The 22,357-nt window shown below is 34.9% G+C and overlaps 1 protein-coding gene and 1 non-coding gene across 2 annotated transcripts; both read right to left on the reverse strand.

Moving 5' to 3' along the window:
- Positions 1-7,427: 7,427 nt before the first annotated feature.
- Positions 7,428-7,501, reverse strand: TRNAI-AAU (transfer RNA isoleucine (anticodon AAU)). Its single transcript has one exon. It is a non-coding gene; the product is annotated as a tRNA-Ile (tRNA).
- Positions 7,502-19,819: 12,318 nt separating this feature from the next.
- On the reverse strand, positions 19,820-21,996 carry LOC148949814 (uncharacterized). Its single transcript, XM_089092794.1, has 3 exons — positions 21,863-21,996; positions 20,767-21,364; positions 19,820-20,440 (listed from the first exon to the last, which is right to left on the reverse strand). Exons 1-3 carry the CDS (start codon positions 21,994-21,996, stop codon positions 19,820-19,822), a joined length of 1,353 nt encoding a protein of 450 aa, XP_088948920.1.
- Between the last annotated feature and the right edge of the window lie 361 nt (positions 21,997-22,357).

A 22,357-nucleotide genomic window follows, 5' to 3' on the forward strand; every position in this document is an offset into this window, starting at 1 on the left:
CAAATATAAAAAATTTCTTATTAGTTTTTATAAAAAAAAAAAAAAAAAAAAAAACTTGTCATGAAAAAATTTAATTAATTAAAAAAAAAAACCCGATATAATGTCCCAATGACGCAATTTCAAAGTTCAGTGTCTTTTTGGTGATAAACCAAAAACCGAATGAAGTCCATAGCACTTTGCAGAAACCCGTGAATGTAGGACTGAAAGTCCAATTACTAATCAAGCTAGTGTGACCGCCATTTTTTGATCTGGTTAAGTGGGTATAATCTGGTTCCCCTACCACACCCCCAAAGGACTCCGATCCCCCCATCCCGTGTATTAGCGAAGTTACTCTGTGGTCGTTATAATACACAAGCTTTAGTTTACGAGATTTGGGGACTTGAGTTGCACGAGAGTTCAGTTACATACGGATTCAGTTACACGGGGGTTTAGTTAAATTTTCAGCTAGTGTGACCGTCATTTTTTGATCTGGTTAAGTGGGTATAATCTGGTTTGGTTTGCTATTGCGAGAGGACTCAAGCGATTTCTTTCTTACGGGGTTTCAGTTATACAGGGGTTCAATTACATGGGGTTGGTGGTTGTTATAATACACAAGTTCTATTTGAACAGTGTTGTGAGATCCTCTACCACACCCCCAAAGGACTCCGATCCCCCCATCCCGTGTCTTAGCGACGTTACTCTGTGATCGTTATAATACACAAGCTTTAGTTTACGAGATTTGGGGACTTGAGTTGCACGAGAGTTCAGTTACATACGGATTCAGTTACACGGGGGTTTAGTTAAATCTTCGTCTGAAAAATAGGAGTCCACACTTAAAAAAGTTCTATTAAGAGCTATTTTTATGGAAATGGTTCATTTTTGAACCAAAACTATGCTTTTCTGACTGAAGATACACATTTGAATCAGAAAAGGTGAAAATGTACACATCTAAAACAGAAAAGTGTGTTTTGACTATATTTTCTATAATTTAGTCTGAAAAATAGGACTTCACACTTAAAAAGTTCTATTATGAGCTTTTTTATGGAAATGGTTCATTTTTTTGAACCGAAACTATGCTTTTGTGACTGAAGATATACATTATAATCAGAGAAATTGTTTAGAAATACGCTAAAAGATGATTCCCGTGAAGCTATTGTAGTTTTCTATAAAAAATAAATGATTTTCAAAATCAAAGAAAATGGCCCCATCTTTAACAAATATAGCCTTAGTTAGTTAAAAATGCGCATAAATTCTTGATTTTCAATCTAACTTAACTTGTAGGAATAGGACTTCATTCAAACAAGTAAATCGGCTTTATTTAAAGTATATTAATTGCACAAAAAAGACTATTATTTTTCATTGTTTTTCCCTCCAGGTGCTAAGGTCTCCATCTCGCTTTCAGTTAGTTTTCTTATAAGTATACGATAGTAACGATTATGCAATCTCAATACTTAATAATTGCCGTAATTTTTTATATAATTAAAATAATCCAATTTAGGCCCCCTATCTAAAAAAAAAAAAAAAAAAAAAAAACAATTCAAAATAGAACTAGATATTAAATAAAAATTTTTTTTGGTATTGTTACAATTTTTACAATGTATAACTAAATAATTATTTAAAAATGTATTAAAAGTTAAGAAACACATCTATACTATTTGCTAACAAACAGGGGTTCAGTTACATGGGGTCGGTGGTCGTTATAATACAAAATTTCTATTTGAATAGTGTTGTGAGATCCCCTACCACACTCCCAAAGGACTCCGATCCTCCCATCGCAACCCCTGTAATAGCGAAGGTACTCTGTGGTCGTTATAATACACAAGCTTTAGTTTACGAAATTTGGAGGCCTGAGTTGCACGAGAGTTCAGTTACACACAGATTCAGTTACACGGGGGGTTTAGTTAAATTTTCGTCTGAAAAATAGGAGTTCACACTTAAAAAAGTTCTATTAAGAGCTATTTTTATGGAAATGGTTCATTTTTGAACCAAAACTATGCTTTTCTGACTGAACATACACATTTGAATCAGAAAAGGTGTTTTTTAACTGAAGTGGAAAATTTTGATATTATTTTGGGAAAATAGAATTGATCAATAACTTATTTCATATTCATTAAGAAAATTCAGAATCGAAGTTGAACTTTTCTTCTTCCGGGAAAATATTTGGAACAGAACTTTAAATTTTTTCATCACATTGAGAAAAATCTGAATTGAAGTGGAAAATTTTATATTATTTTAGGAAAAGAGAATTGATCAATAACTTATTTCATTTTCATTGAGAAAATTCAGAATCGAAGTTGAACTTTTTAGTCTTCGCGATTTTTGTATTAACCAGGAGTTTTGTAACAGCAAGCGAGCAAGCTATTAATTGGTTTTTAGAGTTTCGGTTACTATTGAGCCGTGCAGAATTTTTTTTTAACTTAATTGGAAAATTTTTATAGTATTTTTGGAAAATAGAATTGATCAATAAATTATTTAACTTTAATTGCGAGAATTAATAATCGAATTTGAACTTTTCTTCTTCCGATAAAATATTTGTAACAGAACTTTAAATTTTTTAATCTCTTTGAGAAAAATCTGAATTGAAGTGGAAAATTTTATATTATTTTAGGAAAATAGAATTGATCAATAACTTATTTCATTTTCATTGAGAAAATTCAGAATCGAAGTTGAACTTTTTAGTCTTCACGATTTTTGTATTAACCAGGAGTTTTGTAACAGCAAGCGAGCAAGCTATTAATTGGTTTTTAGAGTTACAGTTACTATAGAGCCGTGTCGATCCTTACTTACAGTTCGTTACCACGAACACAATAAAAAAAAAAAACAGGCATTATACCCACAAGCATATGCGAGTCAAATTTCATCTTACGTATCTGATAAAATAAAAATCAAAATTAAATTGCATTTACTACTTTTCGTTTAAACTAATGTGGTTTCTATAAAAAATTTGAAATTATCTCGTTTAAACTATTGAAGTTTCTATAAAGTTATGTTAAAAAGCTGCTCACCAAGTTTAGCGAAATAAAAGCGTCTATTTGCAGCATTCCCCTTCATCTTCCAAATTGTAAGAAGGAACTGAATGTATATCATCCCATTCTTAAGGTAATTTATACCTTATATCTTGGAAATTAAGTCTCTCTCTCTTCTTATCAGATTCAAACGCTTAATACCCACAAGCATATGCGAGTCAAATTTCATCTTAAAGTGCCAACGTATCTGATAGAATAATTTAAGTCTTATGATCATTTTCATAAAACCTATAATTTTCACCTTTTTTCTTCATTAAGTATCAATTACTTCAAGAAATTAATTCCACATTTTTGCAGACAGGAGCTTGAAACTTCCAAAGTAGGGTTATTGGTTTTTAGAGTTTCGGTTACTATTGAGTCGTGTCGCTCCTTACTTACAATTCGTTAGCACAAACACAAAAATTTTATCACTCTTAACATCTAAATCTTGGCAAATCCAAAACACCAGTGCAGTGATTTTTGCAAGTGCGTTTAGGTGTTAAATTCCAATTAATAGGCACGTATTATTTCAGCCAATTGTGTTTAACAAAAAAAACAAACAATGGAATTATTTACTGATCTTCAGTTGTTGTGATTTTAAAAGTTCTGCTTTTATTTCAGCCAATCGTGTATCTCCCCCAAAAAAAATACTTTTCAGACAATCAACTTCAGACTAACCAGAATTTTTTTTAACTGAATAGGAAAATTTTGATATTATTTTGGGAAAATAGAATTGATCAATAACTTATTTCATTTTCATTAAGAAAATTCAGAATCGAAGTTGAACTTTTCTTCTTCCGGGAAAATATTTGGAACAAAGCATATGCGAGTCAAATTTCATCTTAAAGTGCCAACGTATCTGATAGAATAATTTAAGTCTTATGATCATTTTCATAAAACCTATAATTTTCACCTTTTTTCTTCATTAAGTATCAATTACTTCAAGAAATTAATTCCACATTTTTGCAGATAGGAGCTTGAAACTTCCGAAGTAGGGATATTGGTTTTTAGAGTTTCGGTTACTATTGAGTCGTGTCGCTCCTTACTTACAGTTCGTTAGCACAAACACAAAAATGTTATAACTCTTAACATTTAAATCTTGGCAAATACAAAACACCAGTGCAGTGATTTTTGCAAGTGCGTTTAGGTGTTAAATTACAATTAATAGGCACGTATTATTTCAGCCAATTGTGTTTAACAAAAAAAAACAAACAATGGAATTATTTACTGATCTTCAGTTGTTGTGATTTTAAAAGTTCTGCTTTTGTTTCAGCCATTCGTGTATCTCCCCCAAAAAAATACTTTTCAGACAATCAAGTTCAGACTAACCAGAATTTTTTTTAACTGAAATGGAAAATTTTGATATTATTTTGGGAAAATAGAATTGATCAATGACTTATTTCATATTCATTAAGAAAATTCAGAATCGAAGTTGAACTTTTCTTCTTCGGGAAAATATTTGGAACAAAGCATATGCGAGTCAAATTTCATCTTAAAGTGCCAACGTATCTGATAGAATAATTTAAGTCTTATGATCAATTTCATAAAACCTATAATTTTCACCTTTTTTCTTCATTAAGTATCAATTACTTCAAGAAATTAATTCCACATTTTTGCAGACAGGAGCTTGAAACTTCCGAAGTAGGGTTATTGGTTTTTAGAGTTTCGGTTACTATTGAGTCGTGTCGCTCCTTACTTACAGTTCGTTAGCACAAACACAAAAATGTTATCACTCTTAACATCTAAATCTTGGCAAATCCAAAACACCAGTGCAGTGATTTTTGCAAGTGCGTTTAGGTGTTAAATTCCAATTAATAGGCACGTATTATTTCAGCCAATTGTGTTTAACAAAAAAAAAACAAACAATGGAATTATTTACTGATCTTCAGTTGTTGTGATTTTAAAAGTTCTGCTTCTGTTTCAGCCAATCGTGTATCTCCCCCCAAAAAAAATACTTTTCAGACAATCAACTTCAGAAATATTTGTAAGTAAGTAGCAAACTCTTTATTGATTTCACCTCTTGGATATACAGTAAAGATACTTCATTCAATAAATTATGAAAAAATCGCAAGTAAGTCACTTTTTTTTTCTCTTTATCACAAACAATTTTCACTTAGCTAAATGATGTAGAAATTTAATTCAAGAAATTATTAAAAAATTCTCAGTAAGTAACAATTTCATTCTTGAAGTCAACTCTTGGATATGCAATACGGAAATTTCATTCAAGAAATTATGAAAAAAATTGTAAGTAAGTAGCAAATTCTTTTAACAAAAATCTAAGTGTTAGAGTGATAATATTCTTAATGTCTTGTTAGCTCAGTTGGTTAGAGCGTCATGCTAATAACGTGAAGGTCGAGGGTTCGATCCCCTCACGAGCCATAGTTTTGACCTTCGTATGGTAGTTCCATAAGTTATTTTAGGGATATATTTTATATCAACATGCAAAGTCGACATAGCTTTATTTCATTTTTTAAGGTTCATTTAGACGAGGTTTAAGAAATTATCAAAAATTGTAAGTAAATAGCAAATTCTTTCTTGAATTCACCAGCTGGATAAACAAAGAGACATTTCGTTCAAGAAATTATGACAAAATTCTAAGTAAGTAACAAACTCTTTCTTGAAGTTACCTCATGGATTTCTTTTTTTAATTCAATTGTTGAATAAACAAAAAGAAATTTCATTCAAGAAATTATGACAAAATTATAGGTTCACTTAGAGTGGCGACAACACAGAGAAAGATGACACTCTCACATAGACTACAAACACACACAGACAACACACACACACACACAGAAAAGACCCACACTCACACAGGACACATGCAAAGAGAAGACACACACACACACACACACAGACACAACAAAAAAATATAGACTACAAGTACACAGACACGACACACACACACACACACACACACACACACACACACATACACAGAGACGACACACCAATAGAGACAACACAGACACAGAGACGACACACACACACACACACAGAGACGACAAACACAGAGAGAGACGACAAACACACAGAGACAGCACACACACAGATACGAAACACCCACAGAGAGGACACATGCACAGAGACGACACACACACACACACACACACACACACACACACACACAGAGTCCACTCAAACAGAGAGAGGACAAACACCCAGAGACGACAGACACAAAGAGACGACTCACGTACCAGTCCTTGTCACCTATCCACACGATCGGGTAGTCCCCGCTGATTCCTACACCTTTCAAAAAAGTGACCAGAAAATTTTGACAAAAACACCATTTACCTTAATTTTCAGTTAGCCTATAAGTTTTTTGGTTTTTTAGGGACCAATCAGGAGAGATATGCACAGTCGACATAGCTTTATTTCATTTTTTAAGGTTCATTTAGACGAGGTTACGCGCGTAACCTCGTCTAAATGAACCTTAAAAAATGAAATAAAGCTATGTCGACTTTGCATATCTCTCCTGATTGGTCCCTAAAAAACCAAAAAACTGATAGGCTAACTGAAAATTAAGGTAAAATGTTGTTTTGTCAAAATTTTCTGGTCACTTTTTTGCAATGTGTAGGAATCAGTGGGGAATCCCCGCTCGTTTGGAAAGGTGCCAAGGAAAGGCAAGTGATTCGTCTCTTTGTGTCTGTGGTCTCTGTGTGTGTGTCGTCTCTCTGTTGGTGTGGTCTCTGTGTGTGTGTGTGTGTGTGTGTGTGTGTGTGTGTGTGTGTGTGTGTGTGTGTGTCGTCTCTGTGCTTGTGTCCTCTCTGTGTGTGTTTCGTATCTGTGTGTGTGTTGTCTCTGTGTGTTTGTCGTCTCTCTCTGTGTTTGTCGTCTCTGTGTGTGTGTGTGTGTCTTGTCTGTGTCTGTGTTGTATCTATGTGTGTGTCGTCTCTGTGTATGTGTGTGTGTGTGTGTGTGTGTGTGTGTCGTGTATGTTTAATTGTAGTCTCTATTTTTTAGTGGACTCTGTATGTGTGTGTGTGTGTGTAGTCTCTGTTAATGTGTCCTCTCTGTGGGTGTTTCGTATATGTGTCTGTGTGTGTGTGTTGTCTCTGTGTGTTTGTCGTCTCTGTGTGCGTGTCGTCTTTCTATGTGTTGTCGCCACTCTAAGTGAACCTAGAATTTTGTCATAATTTCTTGAATGAAATTTCTTTTTTTTTATTAAACAAGTGAATTCAAGAAAGAAATCCATGAGGTAACTTCAAGAAAGAGTTTGTTACTTACTTAGAATTTTGTCATAATTTCTTGAACGAAATGTCTCTTTGTTTATCCAGCTGGTGAATTCAAGAAAGAATTTGCTATTTACTTACAATTTTTGATAATTTCTTAAACCTCGTCTAAATGAACCTTAAAAAATGAAATAAAGCTCTATCGACTGTGCATGTTGATATAAAATATATCCCTAAAATAACTTATGGAGCTACCATACGAAGGTCAAAACTATGGCTCGTGAGGGGATCGAACCCTCGACCTTCACGTTATTAGCATGACGCTCTAACCAACTGAGCTAACAAGCCATTAAGAATATTATCACTCTAACACTTAGATTTTGTTAAAAGAATTTGCTACTTACTTACAATTTTTTCATAATTTCTTGAATGAAATTTCCGTAGTGCATATCCAAGAGTTGACTTCAAGAATGAAATTGCTACTTACTGAGAATTTTTTTATAATTTCTTGAATTAAATTTCTACATCATGTAGATAAGTGAAAATTGTTTGTGATAAAGAGAAAAAAAAAGTTACTTACTTGAGATTTTTTTATAATTTCTTGAATGAAGTATCTGTACTGTATATCCAAGAGGTGAAATCAATAAAGAGTTTGCTACTTACTTACAAATATTTCTGAAGTTGATTGTCTGAAAAGTATTTTTTTTGGGGGGAGATACACGATTGGCTGAAACAAAAGCAGAACTTTTAAAATCACAACAACTGAAGATCAGTAAATAATTCCATTGTTTGTTTTTTTTTTGTTAAACACAATTGGCTGAAATAATACGTGCCTATTAATTGGAATTTAACACCTAAACGCACTTTCAAAAATCACTGCACTGGTGTTTTGGATTTGCCAAGATTTAAATGTTAAGAGTGATAACATTTTTGTGTTTGTGCTAAAGAACTGTAAGTAAGGAGCGACACGACTCAATAGTAACCGAAACTCTAAAAACCAATATCCCTACTTCGGAAGTTTCAAGCTCCTGTCTGCGAAAATGTGGAATTAATTCCTTGAAGTAATTGATACTTAATGAAGAAAAAAGGTGAAAATTATAGGTTTTATGAAATTGATCATAAGACTTAAATTATTCTATCAGATACGTTGGCACTTTAAGATGAAATTTGACTCGTATATGCTTTGTTCCAAATATTTTCCCGGAAGAAGAAAAGTTCAACTTCGATTCTGAATTTTCTTAATGAAAATGAAATAAGTTATTGATCAATTCTATTTTCCCAAAATAATATCAAAATTTTCCACTTCAGTTAGAAAAAATTCTGGTTAGTCTGAAGTTGATTGTCTGAAAAGTATTTTTTTTGGGGGAGATACACGATTGGCTGAAACAAAAGCAGAAATTTTAAAATCAAAACACCTTAAGATCATTAAATAATTCCATTGTTTGTTTTTTTTTTGTTAAACACAATTGGCTGAAATAATACGTGCCTTTTAATTGGAATTTAACACCTAAACGCACTTGAAAAAATCACTGAACTGGTGTTTTGGATTTGTCAAGATTTAAATGTTAAGAGTGATAACATTTTTGTGTTTGTGCTAACGAACTGTAAGTAAGGAGCGACACGACTCAATAGTAACCGAAACTCTAAAAACCAATATCCCTACTTCGGAAGTTTCAAGCTCCTATCTGCAAAAATGTGGAATTAATTTCTTGAAGTAATTGATACTTAATGAAGAAAAAAGGTGAAAATTATAGGTTTTATGAAAATGATCATAAGACTTAAATTATTCTATCAGATACGTTGGCACTTTAAGATGAAATTTGACTCGTATATGCTTTGTTCCAAATATTTTCCCGGAAGAAGAAAAATTCAACTTCGATTCTGAATTTTCTTAATGAAAATGAAATAAGTTATTGATCAATTCTATTTTCCCAAAATAATATAAAAATTTTCCACTTCAGTTAAAAAAAATTCTGGTTAGTCTGAAGTTGATTGTCTGAAAAGTATTTTTTTGGGGGAGATACACGATTGGCTGAAACAAAAGCAGAACTTTTAAAATCACAACAACTGAAGATCAGTAAATAATTCCATTGTTTTTTTTTTTTTGTTAAACACAATTGGCTGAAATAATACGTGCCTATTAATTGGAATTTAACACCTAAACGCACTTGCAAAAAAATCACTGCACTGGTGTTTTGGATTTGCCAAGATTTAAATGTTAAGATTTATAACATTTTTGTGTTTGTGCTAACGAACTGTAAGTAAGGAGCGACACGACTCAATAGTAACCGAAACTCTAAAAACCAATAACCCTACTTCGGAAGTTTCAAGCTCCTATCTGCAAAAATGTGGAATTAATTTCTTGAAGTAATCGATACTTAATGAAGAAAAAGGTGAAAATTATAGGTTTTATGAAATTGATCATAAGACTTAAATTATTCTATCAGATACGTTGGCACTTTAAGATGAAATTTGACTCGCATATGCTTGTGGGTATTAAGCGTTTGAATCTGATAAGAAGAGAGAGAGACTTAATTTCCAAGATATAAGGTATAAATTACCTTAAGAATGGGATGATATAAATTCAGTTCCTTCTTACAATTTGGAAGATGAAGGGGAATGCTGCAAATAGACGCTTTTATTTCGCTAAACTTGGTGAGCAGCTTTTTAACATAACTTTATAGAAACTTCAATAGTTTAAACGAGATAATTTCAAATTTTTTATAGAAACCACATTAGTTTAAACGAAAAGTAGTAAATGCAATTTAATTTTGATTTTTATTTTATCAGATACGTAAGATAAAATTTGACTCGCATATGCTTGTGGGTATAATGCCTGTTTATTTTTTTTATTGTGTTCGGGGTAACGAACTGTAAGTAAGGATCGACACGGCTCAATAGTAACCGAAACTCTAAAAACCAATTAATAGCTTGCTCGCTTGCTGTTAGAAAACTCCTGGTTAATACATAAATCGCAAAGACTAAAAAGTTCAACTTCGATTCTGAATTTTCTCAATGAAAATGAAATAAGTTATTGATCAATTCTATTTTACTAAAATAATATAAAATTTTCCACTTCAATTCAGATTTTTCTCAAAGAGATGAAAAAATTTAAAGTTCTGTTCCAAATATTTTCCCGGAAGAAGAAAAGTTCAACTTCGATTCTGAATTTTCTTAATGAATATGAAATAAGTTATTGATCAATTCTATTTTCCCAAAATAATATCAAAATTTTCCACTTCAGTTAAAAAAAATTCCACACGGCTCAATAGTAACCGAAACTCTAAAAACCAATTAATAGCTTGCTCGCTTGCTGTTACAAAACTCCTGGTTAATACAAAAATCGCGAAGACTAAAAAGTTCAACTTCGATTCTGAATTTTCTCAATGAAAATGAAATAAGTTATTGATCAATTCTATTTTCCTAAAATAATATAAAGTTTTCCACTTCAATTCAGATTTTTCTCAATGAGATGAAAAAATTTAAAGTTCTGTTCCAAATATTTTCCCGGAAGAAGAAAAGTTCAACTTCGATTCTGAATTTTCTTAATGAATATGAAATAAGTTATTGATCAATTCTATTTTCCCAAAATAATATCAAAATTTTCCACTTCAGTTAAAAAACACCTTTTCTGATTCAAATGTGTATGTTCAGTCAGAAAAGCATAGTTTTGGTTCAAAAATGAACCATTTCCATAAAAATAGCTCTTAATAGAACTTTTTAAGTGTGAACTCCTATTTTTCAGACGAAAATTTAACTAAACCCACCGTGTAACTGAATCTGTATGTAACTGAACTCTCGTGCAACTCAGGCCCCCAAATCTCGTAAACTAACGCTTGTGTATTATAACGACCACAGAGTAACTTCGCTAATACATGGGTTGGGATGGGAGGATCGAAGTCCTTTGGGGGTGTGGTAGGGGATCTCACAACACTGTTCAAATAGAACTTTTGTATTATAACGACCACCGACCCCATGTAACTGAACCCCTGTTTGTTAGTAAATAGTATAGATGTGTTTCTGAACTTTTAATACATTTTTAAATTATTCTGTAGTTATACATGGTAACAATTGTAACACTACCACTAACAATTGTTATTTAAGATCTAGTTATATTTTGAATTGTTTTTGTTTTTTTTTTTTTTTTTTAGATCGGGAGCCTAAATTGGATGATGATCATTATATAAAACATGACGGCTATTATGAATTATGGAGATGGCATAATCGTTACTATCGTATACTTATAAGAAAACTAACTGAAAGCGAGATGGAGACCTTAGCACCTGGAGGGAAAAACAAGGAAAAATAATAGTCTTTTTTGTGCAATTAATGTACTTTAAATAAAGCCGATTTACTTGTTTGAATGAAGTCCTATTCCTACAAGTTAAGTTAGATTGAAAATCAAGAATTTATGCGCATTTTTAACTAGCTAAGGCTATATTTTTTAAAGATGGGGCCATTTTCTTTTATTTTGAAAATCATTTATTTTTTATAGAAAACTACAATAGTTTCACGGGAATCATCTTTTAGCGTATTTTTTAAACAATTTCTCTGATTATAATGTATATCTTCAGTCACAAAAGCATAGTTTCGGTTCAAAAATGAACCATTTCCATAAAAAGCTCTTAATAGAACTTTTTAAGTGTGAAGTCCTATTTTTCAGACTAAATTATAGAAAATATAGTCAAAACACACTTTTCTGTTTTAGATGTGTACATTTTCACCTTTTCTGATTCAAATGTGTATCTTCACTCAGAAAAGCATAGTTTTGGTTCAAAAATGAACCATTTCCATAAAAATAGCTCTTAATAGAACTTTTTTAAGTGTGGACTCCTATTTTTCAGACGAAGATTTAACTAAACCCCCCGTGTAACTGAATCCGTATGTAACTGAACTCTCGTGCAACTCAAGTCCCCAAATCTCGTAAACTAAAGCTTGTGTATTATAACGATCACAGAGTAACTTCGCTAATACACGGGATGGGGGGATCGGAGTCCTTTGGGGGTGTGGTAGGGGATCTCACAACACTGTTCAAATAGAACTTGTGTATTATAACAACCACCAACCCCATGTAATTGAACCCCTGTATAACTGAAACCCCGTAAGAAAGAAATCGCTTGAGTCCTCTCGCAATAGCAAACCAAACCAGATTATACCCACTTAACCAGATCAAAAAATGGCGGTCACACTAGCTGAAAATTTAACTAAACCCCCGTGTAACTGAATCCGTATGTAACTGAACTCTCGTGCAACTCAAGTCCCCAAATCTCGTAAACTAAAGCTGGTGTATTATAACGACCACAGAGTAACTTCGCTAATACCCGGGATGGGGGGATCGGAGTCCTTTGGGGGTGTGGTAGGGGAACCAGATTATACCCACTTAACCAGATCAAAAAATGGCGGTCACACTAGCTTGATTAGTAATTGGACTTTCAGTCCTACATTCACGGGTTTCTGCAAAGTGCTATGGACTTCATTCGGTTTTTGGTTTATCACCAAAAAGACATTGAACTTTGAAATTGCGTCATAGGGACATTATATCGGGTTTTTTTTTAAATTAATTACATTGTAGCATGACAAGTTTTTTTTTTTTTTTTTTTTTTTTTTAGAAAACCGACAAATAAAGTTATTATATTGGAAAAACCCCCAAATTTATATAAAAGAATTACACACAAAAAATCAATGTCATAATAAAAAAAACATGTATATTCCTTGAACTTTGAAATTGCGTCATTCCCCTGGCAAAGAGTGTGATGACCTGTAGGACGCAAATAAAACAGGATGGAACATAAAGTGCGCAAAATAGTACCTTGCAATCTACTTACATGTACGGTGAGCCAAAATCAAAACCTGCATTAATTCAAAAACGTTCAAAAATCAAATAAAAAAACAAGTTTTTTTTTAACTGAAAGTAAGGAAAGACGTTAAAACTTAAAACGAACAGACATTATACCGTTTTTGAAAGGGGCTGTGCCCTCCTCAACGCCTTACGCTTTACGCTAAATTTTGACCTCATCACAACTCCATTTTTTATTAAACATTGCAAAACTTAAGCGTAAAGAGCGAGGTGTTGAGGAGGGGACAGCCCCTTTCATATACGGAATAATTTCTGTTCGTTTTAAGTTTTAACGTCGTTCCTTACTTTCAGTTAAAAAAAACTTCTTTTTTTGATTTTATTTAATCTGCATTAAGAGGAGAGCTTTTCCCGCCTTAGTAGAGATATTGCACGCTTTGTTCGAACATTATTTTCCAAATGAAGGGATGTTAGGCGGTAAATCTTCATATATTGATCTGAAAGACCTCGAAAGTTGGAAGGAAAATTTCACTTAAAATTTAAAAATTGACCGTAAAAATTCCCTTTGAGGCTTCAGGAACCCACATATTGCTGCAGCATCTTTTTGTTACTTGAAAAGGTAATAAAAAATTTGAATCTTCATTTGATTGAGACGTCTCTTCATATTCTACTACCTATTACCCCTGCGAAAAATACAGCAAAAGAGCAAATAAAACACATACGGGACCAACGTTCTAAAAAAAGCATAATTCTGTGTTTGTCCATGTAGGAACATGCAATTTTAAGTGTTGCAAAGTTTTAAACTTTCATGTACACTTTAAAAAATAGACCGTGAAAATTTCCTTTGAGAACTGAGGCACTCACTCATTGCACTCAAAGCCACAATGAACTCTGTATATTGCTATAGCACCTTTCTGTTGTTTAAAAAGGCACCAGAAAATATGAATCTCCATTCAATGAGACCTTTTTTTTTAATTCTATTACTATCGGCTTGATACGATCACACCTTTAAAAAAAAAAAAAAAAAAAAAAAAAAAACACACACACAGAACGTACATACTTTCTCGAAAAAAATGCGAAATTTCATGTTTTTGCGTATTGGAATGTGAAGCTTTCAGTGTTGGGTCATTACATATCTTGAATTTGAAGGTGTAATTTTCATTAACACCGTCTTTTTTTCAGGGGGGGGGGGTTTATTATTTTCTAAAATCATACGGAGCTTCTCATGCTAATGGCTTTTGATGGGTAACTTTGACTCAACAAATACTGCATATTTAGAATCACGGACGAAAGACACATTTTTTGTGTCAATATATCATTATACAAATGTTCTTTTTCTAGTTTGGTTTCTACTGCCAAGCGTTGGTGTGCTGTGATAAAGTTTTGCATACAGCATAATAGGTTTTCGATGTAATTATTTATCTTGTTGTTATGTAGTCAAAGATGTGTGTTGATAAGAGCAAAAAGATACACTTGAATTTTCAGTTTTGCTAGCACTGAGAGAAAAAAAGGCTTTGGACTTCGATAAGACTTATTGCCTAACCCCTGACAAAAACAGTCCTTTAGAAATCATAAATTGGACCATAATCAATTATTTATTTTTCTTGCAAGCTTTACTTTTGAAATGTCAATAACTCGCAGATTAAACTTTTATAAAGGTAATCGGGTGTCAAAATTGACGTCTCGCTAAAAAGGACTATTCCATAGAGATAGAACAAGGAATAGAGACCAGATTCTCGTTAGTTATTGTCATTTATTCCATTTCTCAATAAAGAATTCCATTCTAGATATATCGTGTTACACGGGGTTACTGGGGAGATTTGGCAACGAAGTGTTTCAGAATCTGGTTTTTATTCTTTGTCTATATCTGGAGTTTACTCTTCGGATGTGCCTTGGGGAGGATCCCCTGCAGTGAGACATGAAAGAGTGCCAGTTCCCTCAATGTACAACTGGTGGACCGGTTGTGATCCCGTTAGCGAGGCCTTGCCTTCCCAATCTTGAATCTCAATGAGAAATTCTTTCCTACTACCGATCGATACACATCTCTTCTAAATCTTTACCCTATATTTAGACCCTGGCGTCGCACCGGCGGATCGACCGAACGCCGCCAACGAGAGGCCCGGTTGACCGCCATCGATGTGTCGCTACGCCGCTGGCGTGCCACGGGCGCGCCACCGCCGGCAGAGGTGGCGGTGTTCGGCTGACTTTGAATTAAGTTTCAGCAATTCTTTATTGCGCCAACCGCAAAGTCGGAGCTTTTCTTTCTCGTGTGATTTAGTATTTCAAATTTCCTGATAAAAAATCAAGCAAGGCTTGCACTATCCCCGAATTTTCAGGTGTTTCCCCGAAAATCTATGCGTTACCCCGGAAAAAATTTGGTTCCCCGAATCCCCAAAAATCACCCAATCACGGTGCCACCCCAAGGGATTTATAACCATTGACTTTCCCTGCCAAATATTACTTTACATACCATAATTCTTCACTACTCTCTTGTTCGTTAAATTTCGTCTCTTTTGTTACTTAGCATAAAAACCAGAATGCAATTGCAATATACACAGTTCTTCATATGTTGACAAAAAATTATCGTCTTTATAAAATGAGATTAAATCGTTTCGAATGCAGCTTCCCAATTGCTATTTCTTAGATCATTCGTAGTCAAGAATTTTATTTTTAAGTTGAATAGAACGCATTCACTACTATACAGCTTCAGTTGGATTTTGAAATTGATAGTCGACAGATTGTTTCAATAATCTTCTTTCTGAAAATACAATCTTCTTTCTGAAAAAATTTTACTTCTGAAAAAATTTAATTAGATTCTTTGGATCTTATTGAATGCCACAGCGAATCTATGACTCATTTTTCCAATAATTTGAGGTATATCTGAATAATTTCGACATTGTTGTTGTCATTGTACCCCTTTACTCATACCCTCAATTTTTTTTTCAAGGAACACTAAGCTGTTTAACGTTATTTCGCGTTTTTGTTTGAACCATATAGTGACCTAGTTAATTATTAAGTAAATTATTTTTTTAATGTAAAGCTGAGACTTTATCCTATCAAGGTTGTATCCAGAGGGGGGGGGGCGTATTACATTTCAATGATAATATCTCGAATTTGTTTATTGAAAGAAGGGATGCCAATCTTACAGCGGCATACAAGCAGGACGTGCGTTGTATTTGTTTTGTTTTTATTTGTGTTGTAGTATGCCCCGGAGAGTAACCTGTTGTATTTGATTGCCTTAATTCATTTTTAGTTGGTATATATGGGAAATTATTATTATTATTATTATTTTTCCTGTTTAGATAAAGGGAGTCTATAGTTAGGATGATGAAAATATTATATTGGGTTAATTTAGTTTTTTTGTTTTTTATTTCAGAGATATAAAGGAGGAGAAAATAGAGGAAGAGAAGTTTTTTGGTGGTTGTAGTTTGGTTGAAGTTTGTAATTTTGTTGAATTTATTTTTTAATAGGTGTAAAATGAAGTTGAGGGGTAAAAGGGAAAAAGGGCAAAAAATAGAAAAAAGGAAGGGGAAAAAAAGAAAATATAGGCTAAAAGTACAGAAAAGGATAATGAAGGCTAATAATCCTTTTTAAAAACTTTGATCATGTTAAATATTGATAGTAGCAGAGTTTGTTTTCATCAATATTGTTTGGATAAAATTTTAAAAATAAATGTCGTTTTTAAATTAGTGTAGGTGAGATTAAAGTTTTGAAAGTTTTATGTGAAAAAGATTATTATGTCACCGAGAGGAGAGGAGGTGGGATAAAAAAAGAAAAGAAAAAAAAGCAGGGATGCCAAAAAGTTAATTTTTTTCTTTAGTTTAAAGCAGAGACGATATCCTATTAAGGTGGTGATTTTTGTGAGCATTTGGAAATGTGAGCATTTGGAAATCAAAGCTTAAACTCAATAACTGATACTAAGTCTCCTAACATTTTACTTGGATTAAAACTGACGAACTAGGAAGAAAATCTCAACATCTTCCTGGAGCTACTTCAGTCTGCATATTATTTTATTTAAATACATTTAAAATGGATGAGCTTTTCATTTTTTACCTAAGAAAATAGCTGGCACTTTATTTTTCTTTATACCGAATAAACCATTAAGTGTTTTTTGTTTCATTGTAATTGAAGTGTTCTCATGTGAAGTGTTCATCATGTATTTTTCAATTTGATAAGTTTACTCCTTTTAGATGCAGTTTATAATTTAGCTGACATTAGGTATTTATGAGTTTATTATTTGGAATGAATCCCCGAGAGAAAAAATGAATAATATCCAAAAGAGCAGCCAAAAGCAATAAAAAAAAGCAGCAGTTAAGCATTAGTCTACATGACATATATTCTATGAAGAAGCCAAAAAAACATAAAAATGTATTTTTTTTTAATTGTTATTAAAAACCACTTTTTAATACAAGGAAGGCTTTTTAGGAATCCAAAAGAGCAAAAAAAACAATCAATATCAAAGTCGTCCATTTCGACTGTTTTAAAGGTGACAAAACAGATATTGGCAAAGGACATTATGAAAAAATTAAGCTTCTAAGTTCAAACTTTTTTCAAAGTTTTTGCCCAGATAACTGACGAATTTTGTGATACGGTATTTGAACTTTTGTATGCAGTGATGCTCGATGAAAAAAAAAATATACTAATATTGATAATTGTTTATTTTAAAAAGACATAGCTAATAGATACTTCAACTATTATGCAAGGGTTCTGAAACGCCACAGCCATTTCGTTTCTACCAGATTTCTACTTCTTTTGACGGATAACGAAGAAGACCAGTTTCCAGCCAGCGACTTCTGAAGTTTTGAACCCATGAATAGGCCCGCATCTGTTGTAAATTTAAGCTGTGATTTGATAAAGACTGATGAAAACATTAATTTTTGCGGTCAACATTGATCACGCTGGCGGCGCACCGCCGATATCTTACCGGCGGCACGCCACCGCTGCTGTTATTGGCCCCACCGCCACCGGTCTTCCCTCATCGGTGCGGTGCCGGGGTCTACCTGTATTCCCAGTCGTTATTCTTACCCCGAATGGAAATTGACACTGATTTCCTCGAAAAACTATTCCCTGAGCAATATATCCAAGTTTGATCTTCAATTGACCTTGAAGTTTGTTTTTCATACGACTATGCCAGGGGAGGGGACCCAGAAAAAATTTATTCATGGTTCTCTCAAATTTTTACCTGATTTCCTTGTACTCCTTTCGTTCTCTTGGGCCCTTTTATTTTCGTTCATAGATGATTTCAAATTATGCCAAGGGGCAAATTGTGTTGTTTTCACCGTTGGATGTTAAAAGGGTAGTTCAGCCAATATATTTGTAGGCTGGCATCGTAAAATGTGCCAGAGTCTGATTCTGCGCTTCTCTCAAATGTAAATTCGTGAGAGAAAGAAATTTTCTACTTTGATCGTGTTAAGCACGATTATGTTCCCCAAATCTCGTGGATTTTTCCTTCTTCGAAATCCCAAACTTGATGTAGAGGACTGTAAAGACAATATCTTCGATTGGTTTGACGGAGATACTGATTGGCAATGGAACCAAGCCAAGCGGATGGTATAGTAGTGAAACCTTTAGCCATCTGATAGCTGTAGTGGAGATCCACAAAAGAAAAAAGAAGTGAACATTTTAAGTTGGTGATTTTGAAGTTGGTATTATATATTTTACGTTTCGTGTTTTTTATGCTCTGGCCAAGGGCGTGGTGGAGGTCATTTATCGTAGGAAAGAGGTGTTGGGACCTTTGGCCCCCTTTTTATCAGATAAATGCCCTTTTTGTAAATTTAACTTCATTTATCTTCAATTGTAATACTTAAACCCTGGGAAAAGCTGTTACTACGAGGCATCTTGAAAGAATTTGCTAATTAATCCAAGCCTGAAAAATACAGACGGGGACAATTCATTCAGGTCAAATTTACTCTGCAATGCCTGCAAAGGATACTGGGAAATTACAATTTGAATCTACCATTCATAGCCGGAGGTCAGACCTCTACGCCTACCTCTGCGTAAGAAGTGACTTCAGAGGTGTGCATTCATTTTTAAATTAATTATGTTTCTGAGTTGGAAGTGTAAAGTTTTATTATCAAACAGTTCGTGGTAAGGGAAGAAAAAAAGGCGGGAAAATACCCCTAATATTCATAGAACGAAAATCACAACCAGATTCAGTTTATCAGAGAGGTTTCATTGTAGAGGTTTCAAGCTCCTATCTGCAAATATGTGGAATTCTGTTTTTTTTTTCTGGTGCCCTTTTTAAGTGACCCAAAAAATTAGAGGGCAGCCAGGCCCCCTCCCTTAGAACTTGGACCGTCGTTCATCCTGCGCCAGTGGCGACGCAAAGGGCGCTGACAGAACATCTCCACTCGTCTCAACGCAATGCTGTAGCTGTGACATCTTCCCACTGAGGTATTAATGAGGTATCTGCAACCCTCAGGTCTCGATCAAAAGTTAGCCGCAAAGTGTTCTTTGGACGACCTCGTCTTCTTCTGCTGCCTGGTTTCCAGTCGTACGCTGTCCGAGGAAGGCGGCCTTCTTTCATGCAGAGTACCTGGCCTAAATATAACCAGCTCTTCTTCCTCAGAACAGCAGTAATGAGAGGCTGTCCTGTTCTATTCTGGATTTCAACATTACTGATTCTCTGTTGCCAACTTATGTTTAAAATTCTCCTCAGGCACTTATTTTCAAATGCAAGAATTCTCTTTTCAAGCTGCTGATTCATTTTCCAGCACTCACTAGCATAGAGGAGTATGGACAGCACATTGCTACTGAAGAGACGCAGCTTCAGCCGCAAGGAATATTTGCTGCTTCTCCAAATGGGCTTAAGTCTATTGAAAGCTCCAGTTGACTGACCAATTCTGTGTTTAATGTCGGTCACTATTTCACCATCACAATCGATCAAGTAGCTGCTGCAACCTCTGTTTAGAATCTTCTAGCAAGACTACGTCATCCGCGAAATCTAAATCACAAAGTTGCTTGCTGCTTACTTTTACGCCATATCCAGAGTTTCGTCTTAATATATAGTCCATTATGACAACGAAAAGAAATGGGGAAAGTACGCATCCCTGACGCACACCCGAGATTATCTTGAAAAATCTGGTTGTGCCATTCCCGGTGTTAACGCAGCACTCGGTCTCTTCGTACAGGGATATTATCATGCTCACTAGTTTTTCTGGCACCCCATAATACTTAAGGACTTTCCACAAGCATTCTCGGTCAACTGAGTCAAACGCCTTTTCGAAGTCAATAAACAGTAGATATAACTTGTAATTGCACTCGTTTGATTCCTCGACAAGCGTTCTCAGCACAAATATCAAGTCAGAGCACGATGTGCCGGTTCTAAAACCATGCTGCTCTTCTCGCAGATGTGTATCTAGTTCATCTCGTATCCGGTATAATATAATGGAAGCCAATAGTTTGCACGGGACTGGCAGAAGGTTGATACCTCTCCAATTTTCGCACACCAATGTGTCTCCATTTTTGAAGATTTTCACCAATATTCCCTTGGTCTATTCACGTGGAACCTTTCCTGTATTCCAAATAATGGTGAAACGGGTGATCCCTACATAGAGGTGTGTGCTTATTTAGTACTTTGGTATTTCCGCTGGGATCCGTCTATGCCAGGAGCTGGTCCGTCTTTCAGCTTTTTTTGCTGCATACATGACCTTGGCAGAGCTTCACGGGTCTTTACTTATGACAAGTTGTAAAAAGGGGGTATCAGGTGGATTTTCTCGGTCGCTGGGTCTCGGTCTATTTAATAATTTCTCGAAGTGGTCAGCCCACCTTTCGTCAATTTATCAGGATCTGATAAAATCGTTCCATTCTCATCTTATACTAGGGTGCTTCTGCTACTCTGTTTCTCAAACATCTCATTAGTCAGCCGGTAAACAGTTTTAGAATCACCCTTTTTAGCAGCTTCCTCTGCTAGCGCAGCATTATTTTCGTGGAAAAGTCTTTTATCCTTCCTAGTACTGTTTTTAATTTCTTTGTCATTCTTCTTGTAGAGAAGCTGCGAAGCTGTCATTACACACCATGTGGCGGCAGTCAGTAAGAACTGCTTAAGTACCAAATGCTCATCAATCAACTTCCAGGTGGTGTCAGAGATCCACTTATCCTTTGGTTTCTTTCTGAACCCCAGCTTTTCTTCAGCGACCGTAGTGTATACACTTTTTACGGTGCCCCACTTTATTTCAATGCTGTCTGGTACGCTGGCTTCCACTGCTAGAGCATCAAACTTATTTTGTAGAGTGATACAAAACTCTCTGTGAAGCTTACGGTCATGAAGTTTGTCCGTATCGTAAGGTTTCTTCAGGTTTGATATGGGTATCTGAGGAGCACGAAGTTTGATCTGCATACGAGCGACCATAAGCGTATGATCGGACTGTGCGTCAGCTCCTCTGTACCCACGTACATCCAAAGGGCTTGTGTGCCACCTGCGGGAGATCAAAACCTACGGAATCAGTCTATCTGATTCCGAGTTGAGCCGTCTGGTGGCGTCCATGTGTACTTAGGCACTGTATTGTGGTCGAAAAAAGTTCCGGCAACGACAAGGTAATTACTTAGTGCATAGTCTACTAGTAACGCGCCATTTTCATTTATTTCGTCAAGTCCATGCTGACCTAGAACTTCTGGACAATACTAACGATCACTTCCCACTTTTCCAATTAACTTACAATGAACACACGGTACATCATGCTGGGGGGTGTCTTTAGTAACAGCGTGTAATGTTTCGTAAAAAAAAAGTCCTTGGCATGCTCATCGACCTCATTTGTAGGCGCATAGCACACGATCACTGAGAACTTCGCGTGCTCTGTAACGAATCGAGCTAACATTATCTTGTCATTCACAGGTGTCCATTTGAAAAATAGATCGATGTGCTTCGGGGGACATTAGTATCCCTACCCCTGATCTATGATGGCTGTCATCGCCACAGCCGAATAACGCATCCATCCTCTAGGTTGTTATGGCCAATGCCATTCCACCGAAGTTCACTTAGGGCCAATTTGTCGATTTTGTTCTGTTTCATCTCTCTGAGAACTTGCTCGGTCTGTGATAACTGACTCATAGTTCTCACGTCCCAGAATCCAATTTTCGTTGTTTTTTTCGCAGTCAAGAATCGTGTCCGGGGGCGCGCTGGTTTCGTTATCAGGGAAGAAGGTTATTCATCCGAGGCTATTGTCGACGTTTCCGTTCCTGTGTGTTTTTTACAGGTACAGGTAGCAAACCTGTCGCCCAACCCTCCTCCTTCATCCTGGCTTGGGACAGGTTGTCACGTCAATGAAGCCAATGACAGGCGGAGTTAAAGTTTAAGTGACCAATTAAATGGAGGGCACCTAGGCCCCCTCCCACGCTCATTTTTTTCCCAAAGTCACCCGATCAAAATTTTGAGATAGCCATTTTGTTCAGCATGGTCCAAAAATCTAATA

The sequence above is a fragment of the Artemia sp. Qi Xiang Cuo genome, chromosome 8 (assembly GCF_049724085.1).
Source record: "Artemia sp. Qi Xiang Cuo chromosome 8, ASM4972408v1, whole genome shotgun sequence".
NCBI classification, from domain to species: Eukaryota; Metazoa; Arthropoda; class Branchiopoda; order Anostraca; family Artemiidae; genus Artemia; species Artemia sp. Qi Xiang Cuo.